General features: G+C 40.9%; 1 protein-coding gene across 4 annotated transcripts in view; it reads left to right on the top strand.

The window, feature by feature from the left end:
* Nucleotides 1–18,410, top strand: part of LOC140480468 (tolloid-like protein 1) — a 339,587-nt gene that overhangs the window by 140,670 nt on the left and 180,507 nt on the right. For all 4 annotated transcript variants that reach the window (XM_072575408.1, XM_072575486.1, XM_072575570.1 and 1 more), the window contains 3 exons: nt 319–429; nt 4,972–5,052; nt 8,094–8,246. In XM_072575408.1, the coding sequence (XP_072431509.1) occupies nt 319–429; nt 4,972–5,052; nt 8,094–8,246 (345 nt within the window). The remainder of the gene's footprint in view (nt 1–318; nt 430–4,971; nt 5,053–8,093; nt 8,247–18,410) is intronic.

Genomic DNA, 18,410 nt, shown 5'->3' with positions numbered 1-18,410 from the left:
TGCTGAGTTGAATCCTGGAGGATCCATTGGTCTCATGTCCTCTCTGGTTGAGTAGCTCATCGACAAGTTCATACATGAAGGTTTCTGACTGGGGTACGACTCCTAGAATCTTACCTACCCCATGTCTAATCCAATTCTTTCCGACAGGAGGGGAAGATGATTGTGGGGTCAAATTTGTAACGATTTGAGGTCCAGGAAGCACTGATCAGAAACAAAGTATTAACCTCCATGTGCTTTTCATTTCTATTAAGGTATTTCTTTTCTGGCTAATCACAGCTTTGTTCATTTAGCTGAATTTATATTGTTTTTCTTTTTAAGCTGCATTTTGGGGAGACATTGCCTTAGATGAAGAAGACTTACAACTGTTTCAGATTGACAGAACAATTGATTTATCGAGACACCTGTTAGACAGAATTGGACATACAACAGGTAATCCATGTTGCGTGCATGTTGACGATGTATTTTTTCAAAAGAAACTTTAAATGGAAAAAGTGACTCAATCTCCATTTTCTGAGTTCATACCATTGAAAATGTAACTTGCTGAAAGCCAGCTGATATTTGGAAGATTATAGTGCTGTTATTTAGCATAATTCATAAACCTTCACCATATTAGAAATTACTAAAAAATTTTTGAAAATGCTTTTTAAAATAATATGAATGGAAGTTATTTAATTTTATGTTTAGTGCTTATGTGTGCATGTATAGGATAGAAAAATGCATGTGCTACTGCTTTAGTGATTTACCATGAAGCCCTCACATTCAGCATCTCTATTCTGCCGAGTTGGCTGATCTCCATTGAGGTAGAAATAGAGACGTAAGTGGCGTTAGCACCTCTGGCTGCAGTAACCTGGTGATCTGCTGGTGGAAGGCATGTATGGATATTGTTATGACACGGTGGTGAACCTTTTCTAGTCATTAAACCAAACACCCAGAAGAGCTCACCTTGTCTCATAATCTGTTAAAGTATGAGTGACACAACCCCCAAATTTCACTTATTAAAGACAAAAAATCAATTTATTCTTTAACTCTAAAAGTGAACACTAAACAACAACTATTTACAACTCTAAGTCTCCTTTCTCTTAACTGCTTGTTATGTGCCTTTAACTCTATAACAATATACTGTTTCAATGATCACCCATTGTAAAATTACATCAACTTAATTTTAAAACCACACAGTGGTGGTTGTCTCCGGTGTCTGTCTTCCTCTGTTGTAGATCTCCCTGGGTCGTCTTTGGTCTTTTGCTGTAAAGACGTTGCATGTGATAAAGGTACCTTTGATAGAGAGTGTTTTGCTGGCAGTTACTCTGTCGATGGCAGTTGGTCTTGCTCTAACTCTCAATGTCTCTTCTTTATATCCCAAACATCAGATCCTTTCATTGATTCGATGTTGGCAAAACAATAAATTCAAAATAGATTAGGTTTTTGTGTCCTGGGGCGTAGTTTAAACTAGTTAAGTTTGTATGGGTTGTCAACACAGCAACCAACGCTCAGATATTTGTTTCACAGCCAAATGTTACATATTTTCAATTTTCCAGTACATTCGGAGACTGCTAGTCAGTCACGTGACAGATGCAAGATCTCACTGCAGTACAGCTGTCATCTCTTTTAAAGTACAGCACATGCCTTCAAGCTCATAACAATGAGTAGAGAACAAGATTGGGTCAGGCTGACAGTTCTCAAAAGTTAAATAACTTGCTGATATTCGAATGGGGGAGAAGTGAGAATGGGAGGCAATTTTAATCCCAAAAAGCAGGTGCATTAATGTCAGGTGAGATTTATTTAAATAAAAGTTTTAAACCAGAATGCAACTCAGTTGCAACTTGACCATGTTTACATCAAAGACAGATGTGCCAAGGAGCTGTAAGCCAAAGTGCTCACAGGAAACAGTCTTATGATATCAGAGAAACCTATTTGGAATCTCCGATTAGATTTAAATAAAATACCAAGGTTACTACTCGCTGTCTGGCAGTAACACTGATAGAGTCAATTGCGAAGGAATTGAGTTTGTGTTAATCACCAATAAAATAGCTTCTGTCTTACCGTTATCATGTTAATAATCCAGGATCATGATCCAGGATAATGCTCTGTGGACACTGATTCAAATCCCATCACAGCAGCTGGTGGAATTCAAATTCAATTCGCAAAATTTGGAATTGAAAGCTAGTCTCAATGATGATGACATTGAAATTGCGTTTGATTGTTGTAAAATCCCATCTGATTCACTAATGTCTTTTTAGGGAAAGAAATTTGTAATCTTTACCTAATCTGGCCTACCTGTGACTACAGAACAACATGACAGTGGTTGACTCTTAACTGGTCCCTAAAATTGCTTTACAAGCCACTAAATTCAGGAGCATTAAGAAACGGGCAAGGAGTGTTAGCCTTGCTAATGATGCCCACCTTCCACATAAGAATAAAACCCATGTTGAAGGAAATTTCTGCTTATCGAATATTGGCTGTTGGACATTTAAAAGAAGCCTGGGAAGTTAGAGACACTGGGGGAGTGAACATGTGGGAACTATTGCTGTGTTTTCAGGGGAATAGTATGAAGGTCAGTATGTAGAGTCTGAGCTAAAATTCTTGGCGTCTACCAGAATTAACAATGTAGGAACATGTAAAGAAGCAACTATAGTTGATTTTCTGACTGCCAGAGGAAGTGGTGGAGGCTGGTACAATTGTAACATTTAAGAGACATTTGGATGGGTGTATGAATAGGAAGGGTTTGGAGGGATATGGGCCGGGTGCTGGCAAGTGGGACTAGATTGGGTTGGGATATCTGGTCGGCATGGATGGGCTGGACCGAAGAGTTCTGTTTCTGTGCTGTACATCTCTTTGACTGGGTAAATAAGAATGGACCCTGCTAAGTATAAGCTGACAATGATGGAGTGGTGTTGAAATAGTTGAGGTTGCTGCAAAGTCAAGAATAATGAGGTGGGGGTGGAATTTGTCTTTGTCACAGTCAGATAGGATGAAATTGAGACTTGTAATTTGATGAGAGTTCTTTCAGTACTATGGCAAGGAGTAAGCCTGATTAGAGGGGTTCAAACATAAGATGGGTTTTAATGGGAGTTGCACCCACCAACTGAAGAGCTGACAAGCATTCCAGGTTGCCTATTTGCTGGTAGAACCACTGAATTAAGTGCCAACCCCATCCCCAAGACCTTCCAGCCAGTCAGAAGCTAGTACCGATTCATTGCTTGGGTGTGCCACTGGAGAACGATGGCTGCTCGTCTACCTATTTGACCCTAGGCAACAGGTGCACACTGGTGGGCCAAGGCGCCTCAGATGCAAGGACAAGTGGTGGCTCCCAGCACGACACCTCCTCAGGCACCCCCTACCCCTCAATGTTGGCTTCACTCATCAAGGCGTTAAATGCCGTTTGAAGGAAATTCCAGGATAATTGGACTTTCGGTTTTCCTGGCAAAACATCTCCCTCTTCCCTGTTTATTAAATCCTTAATGTCAACAGATGAGGAAGTTGGACTGGTACCAAGTTTATTTTGTGTGAAACTGAACATAAACAAGAATTCATGCATTTTGGAGAGGGAGCAAAGGAAATTAACAGAACAAGTGGAAAAGTGGAAGGAAATAAAATAGTCTATTGGCTGAACGAACATCACAAAGTTGAATGCAATCTTCAAATTTCACTCAAATTGTTGCTTGGGTTCTAACACTGCTCCCGTACAGTGTGTAAGTTAGTGAGTTATGATTAGAGTGGTGCTAGAAAAGTACAGCAGGTCAGGCAGCATCCGAGGAGCAGGAAAATCGATGTTTCGGGCAAAAGCCCTTCGTCAGGAGTTATGCTTTGTTAGAAATTTGGTCAGTTTCCATCTTCATTTATGGGCAATAATCTTGAGAGGGAATGAATTGATTGGCATTGAGGTGGGTTCAGTAGTATGCAGAGGATCCACTCCATCACATTACCACTTATTTAGTGAATTTACTCCTTTCAACATTTGCCTGCAGGGTAAGTCACAATCCTAAGGCAAAGTTTTAGCAATGCACTACAATCAACATTTCTGATTTTAAGCCGGTAGTTAGTACACAACATCTAAAGTCCTGTTTAGTTCATCAAGAATCCAGGGTGTATGTCCTGTTCAAAATTCATTCTGGCACTGACATGATCAGAGCTTCATTTTGTTGCTGGTTGTGGGATTTCTCTTTGAAAACTGGCTGCCACATTTGGTAAACAGCAAAACATTTTAATGAATTCATTATACATGAAGCATTTTTACAGATCATTGAGAGGTTTCACGGTGAATTATGTAAATGCAAGTCATCTTTTTATAAGCAATGATGGTATTTATACAAATAACTATTTTTTTCCAGGTGACAGTAACCATAAATATATCGTGAATGCACCTTAATCAAAATGTATATTTTTCCTGGATTCTGGTACAGTAGTCGGACAGTGAACTATTGAATTCCCTACAATTTATTTATATCTTCCTGTACTTTGGTGTGTGTGCAATCTTGTTTGTGGTTTCTTAAAACAAAATAAAATAATACTAGTATTCTGCTGTTGAAAGATTGAATACATTTTGCTTAATAAAGTAGTTTTGAAGTATGACTGGCATCTGTTATGTGTACAAATGTGGTAACAGCTTTGTGCAAAAATACTGATGCGCAAAATGAATTGGGAACAATAATTATCTGGTTTGTTTTAGGTTGTATTGGGTAAGGGAGGAATGTTAGCTGCAAGCTAAAGTAGAACATGCAAACAATCTTTTTAATATCTAAACTGAAAGATGGTACTTATAAGATTGTCCTGAATATTCAACCTAATGTAAGCTTGAAATCCTGTTTTTGTTAAACCAGCAGCAAGAGTATTATCAACTGTGTTGTACTAACATAGTGACCATTTTAATTCATGATTAGTCTATCGAATAGTTTTTTTAAAAAAGTTAAATCACAGCTCTTGAGTCAGTTGCATGTCTTCATAAGTGACTGGTTTCTGCTTGTATATTTAAAGGTGGATCTGGAGAACACAAAATTTCCAAAAGGAAAGGAACGATTTACCAACTTATAGACCGCATCCTAAGGTTGGGATCAGGTAGGAAACCTTCAAATAACTTATTTTTGTTGTCCACAAGGAATGTCACTCATAACATGTTTTCACCTTTTGAATATTAATTGTCAAACTTGAAATTGTACAAAATATATTTTGTATATTCCTATTTTGAAACTGAGCAATATAAAGGTGATTTCAAAAGATGTGTAGACTCCTAGGTCATTTATTTATTTGTAATATGCTTTGAATAGAAACAGTCTGATGTCTCAGTGAGCAAATTCAACATTGAGCTGTATAAATCAGGAAGTTACAACACTCTGCCTCTGTATATATCCAGCATTCATCATTCACTGACTTGTAACCCCTGCTGAAAATATATGTTCACAACCGTATGCAGACAGGTGAGGAGGTCTTGTGATGCAATGGGTAGCATCCTTGTCTCTGAGCCTGTACATTCAAGTCTCATCCTAGTCCTTGATGGTCAAGGAAGGTACGGTCATAATATTATCGAGCAGGTTCATCACCAACCTTCTGAGATTTGCCATTGGCAGGCAGCCTGTGATAATTCTGGTGAGCTGTGGATAGAACGACTATTGGAGCCTCTCCCATCACCAACTGGAGTTTCAAACTTCACACACACACACAAACAACTTTGCTGGACCCAGGAGCCAAGCAAGTCCAAATCCCTGTGGGTTGGGAGCAGTGGTGTGAACCTGAAGTGTGCGAGGTCAGGGTCTTGATGTCGAAGATGAGGCTTTCTTCCTCCTGGCTTCAGGTGGCTAGGGTTTGACAATGGAAATGGCCCAGGGCCTGCATGTCCTTGGTAGAGCAGGAGGGGGAGTTGAAGTGTACAGCCACAGGGCGGTGGGGTTGCTTGGCATGGGTGTCCCAGAAATAATCTCTGAAACAATCTGCGCTTTGGCATCCTGACTCCCCGATGCTCCAACTTAGCACCGCACTCTTGACCTGTCCTCTCCACCCTCTGCTCTGACCTGTCACCTTCCCACCCACCTTCATCTACCTATTGCTCCCCACTTATGTTTGGGACACCACCTTTATTCCCAATTCCTCTGCCTCCACTGCACCTGTTCCCAGAATGACCAATTCCACCGTAGAAAATCTCAGATGGCCTCCTTCTTCAAAGACCGCAATTTCCCCTCCCATATGGTCAACAATGCCCTCCAGCATATCTCCTTCACATCCCACACCTCTGTCCTTGAACCCCACCTCTCCCAACTCAACAAGGACAGAAGCCCCCTGATCCTCACCTTCCACCCCACCAACCTCTATATCATCACATCATCCTCCATCACTTTTGCCACCTACAAACAGACCCCACCACTAGGGATATATTTCTCTCCCCACCCTCATCAGTGTTTCGGAGAGACCATTTCCTCTGTGACTCCCTTGCCAGGACCACACTCCCCAACCAGCCCTCACCCCACTCCCTGCACCTTCCCCTGTCATCGCAGGAAGTGCAAAACCTGCGCCCACATCTCCCATCTTACCTCCATCCAAGGCCCCAAAGAATCCTTTCACATCCAACAGAAATTTACCTGTACCAATGTCATCTACTGTATCCATTGCACCTGATATGGTCTCCTCTACATCAGGGAGACAGGACGCCAATTTGCGGATCGTTTCAGAGAACGTCTCTGGGACACCCACACCAACCAACCCCACCACCCTGTGGCTGAACACTTCAACACCTCCTCCCAGTCCACCAAGGACCACCTCCACTGCCACACCATAACCACCTGACACCTGGAGGTAGAATGTCTCATCTTCTGCCTTGGGATGCTGCAACCACGTGTGGATAATATTAAATTCACCAGTTTCCTCACTTCCCCTCCACCCACATTGTCCCAATCCCAAGCTCCAACTCAGCTTCACCCTCCTGACCTGTCCATAAGTCTTTCCCACCTATCCGCTCCACCCTCCTTTCCGGCCTATCACCTACCCACCCACCTTCATCTACCTATTGCATTCTCAGCTACCTTCCCTCTAGCACGGTGGCTCAGTGGTTAGCACTGTTGCCTCACAGCACCAGGATCCCAGGTTCAATTCCAACCTTGGGTGACTGTCTGTGTGGAGTTTGCACATACTCCCTGTGTTTGCGTGGGTTTCCCCCTGGTACTCTGGTTTCCTCCCACAGTCCAAAAATGTGCAGATTAGGTAAATTGGCCATGCTTAAATTGTCAATTAGGTGTATTAGTCAGAGGGAAAAGGGTTTTGGGTGGGTTACTCTTCAGAGGGTTGGTGTGGACTTGTTGGGCCGAAGGGCCTATTTCCACACTGCAGGGAATCTAATCTAATCTAATCTAGCCCCACCCCCCCTCCCATTTATTTCAGCACCCCCCTGCCTACAAGCCTCATTCCTGATGAAGGGCTTATGTTCGAAATGTTGATTCTCCTGCTCCTTGGATGCTGCCTGATCTGCTGTGCTTTTTCAAAACATCCTTCACAACCATCCCGCCCTCTCCAATCTGTCTTTAAAAAATGTTGCTAACATCCTGGTGAGGCTAACAGTATTCTTGTATGGGCAGGTGAATAATGAGTCAATTGGTTTTATAATAAGCTTAATTGATGCTAATTATTTTTAGAAAATGACAGATTAGGCCCACCTGGTGTCTCCACAGTTGAAGATACAGCCCCCCATTCATGTAAAATATTACCCTTTGGAATGGAGTGCTTCAGAATAGTATGTTTGATGTTTGCTGTAGCAGCTCACAGATTAAAAATGGCTACTTCCATGAGATGGAAATGAAAGCATACTTGAATTTATATAGTACCTTATCACAAGTTCAAAAATGCCTAAAGCGTCTCACAACCAATTAACTTTTTCAAAGTTTGTTAAAAAGACCAATGTGCCACTATTGTCAGGACAGAGGTACAGCGCGATGACATGTCTTCAGAAACAATGCGAGGAGGCAATTCTTTAGAAAACTAATTTAAACTAATTGTTATTGTGTAGTTGAAGATAGACAAAAATTTAATCAGAGATGACATGTTGATCAATGATGTAGTCTCACTCAAAATATTCATGTGTAGAGTATTTTTTATGTTGACATAAATATTTGCAGGCAGTGATCAACATGCCACCAACAGAGAAAAGAACAACTCAGAAGCCTTAAAGAGAATTGAGAAGAGTAGAGTTCCCAGAGCTGCAACATCACGAGCTGAGAGAATATGGCCCGGGGGTGTCATTCCGTATGTCATTGGAGGCAATTTTACTGGTGGGTGTTGCTGATGTTTACTTGTAGTTTACTGAAATATTCGTCCTAAATACACTTGTGACTTTATGCATTATTTTGTTTGGGATCATCAATATTAGTAGTTAATTGCTACTTTTAACTTTGCATTGATATGATTTTTTACAAATATGTAATGCTTTACCCACTTCCCATAATGGGAAAGAAGATCAGTTGAATCTAAATGACAGTTTCTGAATTATGTACTTTTTATAATGAATAGATGTAATCTTAATGCTTTTGGTTTTTTATAACGTCAATGCAATTGCATTTTGAAAGGCACAACAGTCCCTGGTGCTAATTGTAATTCACCAAAAAAAAGATTGTTGGCTCATAAGATAGATACAAAGCCTTTATTTCTGTTATGGTGCCTTAGAGCAGTAGGACCCAGGTGAGTCATCGCCCTGCACATGCTGTGGTTTCAGTCGTTCCATAAGGAGACCAGATGGTTCCTCTCAAAGTAGGCAGAAAACATCAGACATTTGTTATTGTGGGCTGCACTTTGTTCTTCTACTTACTGGATTTGATTTTTGGGGGCCTTGGAACAGGTTGTTTCCTGTTTGTTTCAATTGAACCAATTGCGAGGGGAAAGAAGATGAATTTCCAAAGAAACAAGATGAATTTGCAAAGGAAGCGTTGGGCAGTGACTCATTGTGTCGATACACTACATGATGTGTCATTGAAGTATATGTAACAGAAACAGTTCAAAGATAGCCACACATCAGTTAGTTGAGAAGAATGGAAAGACAATAGCTTCAGCACCATTTGGATGGGATGAGAAAAGAAACATTCATGTTCAATGTGATCATTGCTTGAGAGTGAAAAAGATGGATTTCAAATTACAGGTCGTTCTGCTATAGCACGGGTTTTGTTAATGTGATTTCACTGTAATGTGACTGACGAATTGCGAACATTGTTTCTAAAGCATGAACATTTAAAACTTTCGTTGGTTGTAACACGATTACATCAACACTTTAAGCACTGTTTCTAAAGTGTGATTTTTCTGTACTGCGGGGTTGCACAAGAACGCAACGATCATGTTTTAGAAAAAATACCTGTATAGCACAGACCTTGATCATGCTATTACATATCAGGGGTATTGAAGAGCCCAAGTCATAAATTTATTGCCTGTTTTGAATAAAACATAATTGCTATCCCTAATAATTTCTTTGATTGGAGAGGAGAGCTCCACGAAACTTGTGGTGTAAATATGACAAAAGTACTTTTAACAATTTAAATTTGGGCTTTGCTTTTGCCAAAACAGTTCTTCTCCAAACAGATGTTCCTCATCTGCTGCTTGGTTAATTAATGCTACATTTTGACATTTCCATTATTATTGCAGATTATTGTGAAGTGTAAGAATAATAACAACAGTATTTTATAGTTTGATCCACAAATGTTTCTGTCTAATTTTACATCACTCTCGCTTCTAATTTTTACTTTAATTTGGTTCATGCTTATGTTTGTACAAGTATGATAATATCACCATTTTTACTGGATTTGCCATGGTCTAATTCAAGGATGTGTTCTGTGAATATTCAAGTCATCAATGAATTCTTCAATCTCTTATGTTTAGATAATTCTTTTATAGCTGAAAATGTGTTGCTGGAAAAGCGCAGCAGGTCAGGCAGCATCCAAGGAGCAGGAGAATCGACATTTCGGGCATGAGCCCTTCTTCAGGAATGAGGAAAGTGTGCCAGGCAGGCTAAGATAAAAGGTAGGGAGGAGGGACTTGAGGGAGGGGCGTTGGAAGTGCGATAGGTGGAAGGAGGTAAAGGTGAGGGTGATAGGCCAGAGTGGGGGTGGGCGCGGAGAGGTCAGGAAGAAGATTGCAGGTTAGGAAGGCGGTGCTGAGTTCGAGGGTTGGGACTGAGACAAGGTGGGGGGAGGGGAAATGAGGAAACTGGAGAAATGTGAGTTCATCCCTTGTGGTTGGAGGGTTCCTAGGCAGAAGATGAGGCGCTCTTCCTCCAACTGTCGTGTTGCTATGGTCTGGCAATGGAGGAGTCCAAGGACCTGCACGTCCTTGGTGGAGTGGGAGGGGGAGTTGAAGTGTTGAGCCACGGGGTGGTTGGGTTGGTTGGTCCAGGTGTCTCAGAGGTGTTCTCTGAAGCGTTCCGCAAGTAGGCGGCCCGTCTCCCCAATATAGCGGAGGCCACATCGGGTGCAGCAGATGCAGTAAATGGTGTGTGGAGGTGCGGGTGAATTTGTGGCGGATATGGAAGGATCCCTTGGGGCCTTGGAGGGAAGTAAGGGGGGAGGTGTGGGCGCAAGTTTTGCATTTCTTGTGGTTGCAGGGGAAGGTACTGGGAGTGGAGGTTGGGTTGGTGGGGGGTGTGGACCTGATGAGTGGACTCCCCCTCCCACTCCACCAAGGACGTGCAGGTCCTTGGACTCCTCCATTGCCAGACCATAGCAACATGACGGCTGGTGGAAGAGCGCCTCATCTTCTGCCTAGGAACCCTCCAACCACAAGGGAGGATCTCAGATTTCTCCAGTTTCCTCATTTCCCCTCCCCCCACTTTGTCTCAGTCCCAATCCTCGAACTCAGCATCACCTTCCTTTCCTCTCCGCCCCCAACCCCACTCCGGCTATCACCCTCACCTTTACCTCCTTCCACTTCCAACGCCCGTCCCCCAAGTCCCTCCTCCCTACCTTTTATTTTAGCCTGCTTGGCACACCTTCCTCATTCCTGAAGAAGGGCTCATGCCCGAAACGTCGATTCTCCTGTTCCTTGGATGCTGCCTGACCTGCTGTGCTTTTCCAGCAACACATTTTCAGCTCTGATCTCCAGCATCTGCAGTCCTCACTTTCTCCTAGATAATTCTTTGAAATTCTATTTCTTTATTTTATTCTGAACTTCATTACCTTCTCCTTCACTTTGATTGATCTTAATTAGTTAAAGTAGATGCTAACCAAAAGTAAACTAATCTCTGCACCAACGGCAACTGACTCTGACTTAATGGTTAAAGCTTTGGGACTGATGCCTTGGCCTGATTCACATTTTTGAGGTTAGAACATTTAAAGGTAGAGGATTTGCAGATGGGAAACCTGTTCGTACAAATTTCCTGCAGCACTCCTAAATTTAATGGCAGGAGATGATTGTGATCTTTGTAATAGGTTTGCTGCCTGACAGACAGTCACATTATCAACTGCAAATTAGCCACTGAATGAATTGGAATTAAGTACAACTTTGCAGCAGAGGGTATGGTCTCTGGAGGTCAGAAGATGACAGGGGTTACGGGTGTTGGTTCAGCTATTGGAATTTGACAACACAAGGGTGTTGGGGGGGGTGGTGGTGGTGGAGGAAACCAAGCTTCTTGTTGGGGTTTTGGGAGGGTTGAGAACGTCAGATGTCCCTGTGCTTGGAATGAGTTGGACAGTGAAGATGTTGAACATCACAGCAGTTGGGGTGGAACTGGACAGTGGGCAGTGGAGGGAGATGGACTTTGAGGTGGGGGATGTTTGCCAGTGAGTGGGCATGAGGACTCTAAATGGGATATTATGGGCAATTGGGAAAACTTGGGCTGATGGGAACACTGTGCTCCTCTGACCCACAAGCAGTGCGCTAATGGTAGTTGTCAGATAGAACCAGTCCTTCGCATCTCCTTTCAGCTGCTGGTTGCAAGATGTTAAAATAATTTCTTTTAAATATCCAGGCCTCGGGCAGCCTTTTAAAAATGTTGTATGCCCAACCAATCTTGTTAACTGCCTAAATCCCTGATGAGGTTCTACTAAACCTAGAACTGCAAGAGTTGGAGCTGTGTTGTCCATTTGTAAGTGCTGCTCCTAGTTTTTTTTTGCTCGCAAAAAAACCTATCTAACCAGCATGCATTCATGATTGTCAGCATTCATCACCTATCAATGTGGAATGATAGAATTCATTCTCATTAGGTGTTTCTTATGCCTTGACTCAATATCAAAAAAAATCTTTCATGCTTAAACTCTCAGAACTGTCAAATTAAATTAAGGTTTCAGTTTTTCATCTGTTACATTAATTTTCATTCATTATTATTGCATAATTGTGTTTCATGGCATTCACAGAAGAATACGTGGATAATTTAAGCTGTTGATACAGATAAGGACATGTTCCAGTTGCTGAGAGCAATTTCATAGGAATAATATGGGCCATTCAGGATCAAGTCAAACATAAAAGTAACTCTCATTTATAAAGTTCTTCCATGTCCTCAGGACATACCAAAACATGTTACAGCTAATGAAGTACTCTTGAAATGTATTACTGATGAAATGTATATTAAACTAAAACTAATTCCCTAATGGCCTGTCATATAACGAAAACCATCCTAATCTCTGTAGAGTTTAACTATAATCCCTGAACCCCATTTATATTAGTCTGGTAAAATATCTAGTTACTGTTAACATTATTCTACCAAGAATCTAACTGTGACACCATAACCAGATTCCAGGTTTTGCTCAGTCTGCTTCTTGTCTAAATATCCTTTGAAACCTAGTTCTTTCAAGAAAGCTCGTTACCTGAAACATGGCAATGGCTGTACGCCATTGTCCTGATGCTGACAATTCAACTTTAAAAGGAATGCTGCAAATTCAGTAAATTGTATCCTCTAAATCCGAGCATCTATGAAAAAGAACCTTAACTGGACACTGACCTTTTGGACAAGGAGGAAAAAGTCATGTGAATTAATATCCATACCTTTTGATTCTTTTTTTAAGAAAGCTTACTCCCAACTGCAAACTCTTTTTTTTTCTTTTTCCCTATTCCAAGCACACATGTGCACACATGAACACATGTTATGATGGTCATCTCCTGATGTTTTAATACATGAGTAAATCATACTTTTGATTTAATCCTGAAGAGAGTTTGTTGAGGGTCTTTTAATAATTGGACTTCACAAACACATGGTTTGCAGGAATGATGCCACAGTATATTTCAAAATTGGAAAAAAAATCTTTGCAAACAGACTGGAAAAAATGAAACATCAAGAAATTACATTTACTTTTCTTCTGTCTCCATAACAGAAGTCACAAAGTGTCAGACCATTTGGAGCTCTTTTGCTGGATATTTGTATGTGTAAAAGTGCCCCACTCCTATTCCTGCAAACAAATAATCCCGAGCTTTGAATACTGTCACAAACCAATAGAGATTTTCTTAACTTAGATGTGTGGTTAAACAGAGGCTGCCTTCTTTCTGAGGTGGCTATAAAAGACTTCATGGTAATATTTGAACAAGAGCAAATATTTTGCATAATATTTATCCTTTAACTAACATCACCAAAAAAAGTTGCTTATTGACAATTTTATTGTTGTGCCTTAACTCCTGTTTTGTTTCCTATTGTCTTCTACTACCATTGGCATTCCATGTGGAGCAACATGGCGGATTACTGGTTAGCACTGCTGCCTCTCAGCACTAGGGACCCAGGTTCAATTCCAGCCTGGGGCAACTGTCTGCGTGGAGTTTGTGTATTCTCCCTGTGTCTGCGTGGGTTTTCTCCCATAGTTCAAAGATGTGCAGGTTAGGTGGATTAGCAATGGGAAATGCAGGTTAGGGTAGGTTATAGGTTATGGGGGTGAGTCTGTTTGGGATGCTCTTTGCAAACTCAGCGGTGGGCTGAATGGCCTATTTCCACATTGTATGATTTTTGTATCTTTTTGCTCTGTTCCACTAATTCCTCCACTCTTTCCCCCCCCCCCCCCCACCCCAAAATTAGCAATAGCTTAATATTCTAGCTTCTTTGATTCTGAAGAAGAATTGTATTGAATTGTATTCAAGTTTTAACTCCGTTTCCTTCTCCAGACCTGCTAGGTTTCTGCAGTATTTTTAAATTTTATACCCTGGGCCAAAAACATTTTTAGTTGCACAAAATAAATAGTGAGCAATTAGTGCCTCTTCATACTTTTGAGTTTCAACTGTTTCCCATCATTCTCTGCACCTATCTCTTGATGTAAATCTGAGCAAGCACAACACAAAGGCAACCATCAACACTGGCGAATTCAGGGCTAATTTGCAGCTTGATAATGTGACTGCGTGCATCAGCTGACGAAGTGTAGTTTGTCATTTTCTTTTGTAAAAGCAAAATGCTATGGAGCTGGAAATCTGAACTAAAAACAGAAAATGCTGGAGAAACTTGCTGCCTGACCTGCTGAGCTTCTCCATATTCTTTTGTGTTGGCTTTGATGCCATGGAATATATATGAGATTCTGTTTGTGTTGTTGTGGGAACAAGTGATTTGAATGTTCCCGAAATTATAGTATACTTGTCAGGTGATAGGCAGTGGCCAGTCTTTAGGTCAGCAAAGTCCAATTTGAAATGTAAGCAAGAAAGTACAGCTTTTTAAGCAATTTCCCCATTGTCTCTTGTCTCTCATTCTTTCATTCTCTCTTTCTTTCGAATAGAAGAGAAATATTTTCTATTCCAGCTGACTTATGATGTCCTTCTCTGGGTTTTATCTCAGTGTTTCTGCACTTTGCATGATTGAAAATGTATCTCTTGCTTCTAGCAGTATCACATGTGTTACCTCAAGATCTTTCGCTAAGACATTAGAACTTCTGAACTATCATTAGTCTGTGGTTACTTATGATTTTACAAACATACATTGCCAAGAGTACATGACAAGCAATATGCTTGACTCTTAAGATTCTGAATTGGAAATCGCATTTGCTGAATTGTCCCTGTAAAGTGCAAAGCATCTTAAAATGAATAAAAAATTAACAGTCGTAGCAATCATTATTAGTTAGTTTGTGAGAAAAAGGAGATGTGGATTCTCCCACCCACAGAGAAGAGAATATTGGGTGTGCAAGGTAGAACTCAGAAACTTTTGTAGAGCAAGAGAGATAAAGTGTTGTTTCTGATTTGTATCATTATTCCCTTTTATTATTTAAGTATAATCAAATACATAGTGCGTTTACAGATTTTTCTAGAAGTTCTAGATCCAGTTATCCAGTGATAATGAGTTTCCAAACAGCAAAACACTGTTTCAAATGTAACAAAATCAGCAACAAGGTGAGTTAGATATCGAAGGGAAATGCTAGAAAACAGAAATATTTTTTACTTCAGGGGATAGAATTATGATTGTTTACTCATGGTTACTTGTTAACTGCCTGTGTCATATTATCACTTACTGTTAATGTCAAGAAAATTGCATTTATGAGGCAAGGTGCTGTTGTTGCTGCTTGTGATCAAATACAGCAAAGCTCCACTAGAAACAGTCATGACGTTCTGCTACCTTGGATTGAAGGCAACAGGCAACCTATCTCTTGATGTAAATCTGAGCAGGCACAACACAAAGGCAACCATCAACCCTGGCGAATAAAACAGGCATGCACCAAGATCAAGCAGGTTGGCAAACTTGAAGATGTTTAATTACCAGGCGTGTATCCTCATGCTGCTGTTGGTCTGCCACAAAATACACATTTATCAATTTCTATTTCCTGTGTCTGTGCTGCATCCTTGGCATCACATGTAGAGACAAAGTAACAAATGAAGCAGTCCTTTCTAGGACGAGAATGCCAAGTGAGTTAGCACTAATCAAGAAAAGAAGAGTTCGCTAGCTTGGGTTTGTGTATAGAATGGAAATTCTTAAGGGTATGCTATACAGGGTGCTGCCTGTGCTAAGGGACTAGTGAGGTGCTGAAAGCTCCAATTCAAGTATCTTGTCAAAAGAGATATGTAATTCCTTAACATTTTTATGACTTTATTTTTAACTTATGGGAAGCATACATGCCGGTTGGAAAAGCTTGTATGAGTATGTGAATAGAAAAAAAGAGTCAAGACAAATGTTGGACCCTTATAGTCAGAAACAGGGAAGTTACAATTGGGAATAAAGAGGTGACATCTCAATTAAATATATACTTTGGTTCTGTCTTCACAAAGGAGAACACATAACATCCCAAAAGTGTTGGAAAACACAAGGTCTATTGAGAGAGAGGAAATGAAGGAAATCAGTATTAGCTAAATGCGTTTTGGGGGTATTGATCGAATTAAAAGCTGACCAATCCCCAGGTCCTGATAATCTACATGCCAGGGTAAAAGAGGAAGTGGCCCTAGAAATAATGGATGCAATAGTGGTCATCTTTCAAGATTATATAATTCTGGAGCAGTTCCTATGAATTGTTAAGGTAACCTCACTATGTTCTTTTAAACAAAACGGCAGAAAGAAAATAGGGTATTTATAGACTGGTTAGCTTAACATTGGCAATAGGGAAAATGTTAGAGTGCATTATGAAAGATATAATAGCAGAGAAGTTGGAAAACAGCGACAGGATTAAACAGAGTCTGCATGAATTTATGGAAGGGAAACCATGCTTGATAAAACTACTGGAACTTTTCAAGGATGTAGCTAGTAGAGTTGATCAAGGCGAGGCAGTGGATGTGGTTTACATAGACTTTCAGAAGGCTTTCGATAAGGTCCCACATAAGGAATTAGCATGTAAAATGTAAAGTGCATATGATTGGGGTGGTGTACTAACATGGGAAAAGGAGTGTTTGGCTGACAGGAAACTAAGTGGGAATAAATGGGTTTTATTTTGAGTGGCAGCCAGTAATTATTGGGGTACTGCAGATCTCCGTGCTGGACCCCAGCTATTCACAATATATGTTAATCATGTAAACAAGAAACTAAATGAAATATTGCCACATTTGCAGACAACAAATATCTGGGTATGAGAGTGAGCTGTGAGGAGAATGTAGAAATGCTTCACTGTGATTTGGGCAAGTCGAGTGAGCAAACATGATAAATGATGATAAATGATGAAAAAAGATGAAAAGAGTGATGATTCTGTATAATTCACTAGAAATTATTTGAGGTCAAAACATTGAAAGAAAGAGTTAAATATAGTTCTTAGAGCTAAAGGGGTTGAACAGTTTGGGCAGTAAACAGGGACATGGTACTGAATTTGATGATCAGCCATGATCAAATTGAATGATGGAATGAGCTTGGAGGGTAGAATGAACCATTCCTGCTCCTACTTCCTATCTTTCTACAAGTGGGAATCTCCAGCTGATGAACAAATCACAGAGGGGCATGAAATGTAGGCAGACATTCAACACTGCAGCGGATTCTTGTTTCAGAAGCTCCAAAGGAGCCATCAGCTTTGTAAACAAGATGTCAGAAGAGATAATCTTACAACACCAGCAAGGAAAACTTCATGTGTGGCATGCAACACGTTTTGTCTTTCTAGAACTGGCTTGCTCCCCTATGAAAAGAGGTGCAGCAGATGATCTCATCTGCCTCACCAAAGTTCTGAGGCTGTGTTCCATTGTCTCTTACAGATTAAAAAAATGCCAATCATTTTAAGCAAAGTATGCCAGGAGCACAAAGACTTCTCTGGAGTTCAAAGTTAAAAATCACACAACACCAATTTATAGTCCAACAGGTTTAATTGGAAGCACACTAGCTTTCGGAGTGACACTCTTTCATCAGGTGATAGTGGAGGGCTCGATCGTAACACAGAATTTATAGCAAAAGTTTACAGTGTGATGTAACTGAAATTATACATTAAAAAATTGATTGTCTGTTAAGCCTTCCATCTGTTAGAATACAGTGATAGTTTCACTTCTTTCACGTGTAAATCACAAAACCTTTTTTCTAAAGTTGCATTCTCGGGTTAGCAGTTAACAATGGTGATAGCTAGACAATGTGTTAAAGGTGTTGGCCCCCTGTGTCCTGTCCATGCCATGATGTTTAGATTGATTCTAATCTAAAAAGTGAGATAGTGGAGTTTTACATAAACTCATGTAGGTTTTGAGCTCCGAGTTCTACATGAATGCATGCAGTTTTTGAGCAAAGTAAAATGTAACTCTGCAAGTACAAATTCACCCCACAAAATATATGTGTGCATGTGGGTCTTTGTCTGTGTGTGTGTGTCTGTCTGTCTGTCTGGGGTGGGGGGTTGAGAGTGTGAGAAAGTGTGAGTGTGTGTGTGTAGCGAGTGCAGAGTGTCTTAAGTCTGTGAGGGGGTGCATGTGTGAGTGTGGGAGTGTGTGTGTCAATAAGGGTGTGGGTGTCTGTGTGTACCTGTGACCGTGTGCGTGTGCGTGTGTGTGTGGTGCAATGGTGATCACCTGTAATGTGACATGAACCCAAGGTCCCGGTTGAGGCCCTCCCTATGGGTACCGAACTTACCTATCAGCCTCTGCTCGGCCACTTTTCTCTGCTGCCTGTCCCGAAGTCC

Source organism: Chiloscyllium punctatum, chromosome 1 (genome assembly GCF_047496795.1).
Source record: "Chiloscyllium punctatum isolate Juve2018m chromosome 1, sChiPun1.3, whole genome shotgun sequence".
NCBI lineage: Eukaryota > Metazoa > Chordata > Chondrichthyes > Orectolobiformes > Hemiscylliidae > Chiloscyllium > Chiloscyllium punctatum.
Note: the sequence above shows the minus strand (reverse complement) of the source record. Positions and strands in the feature narration are given on the sequence as shown.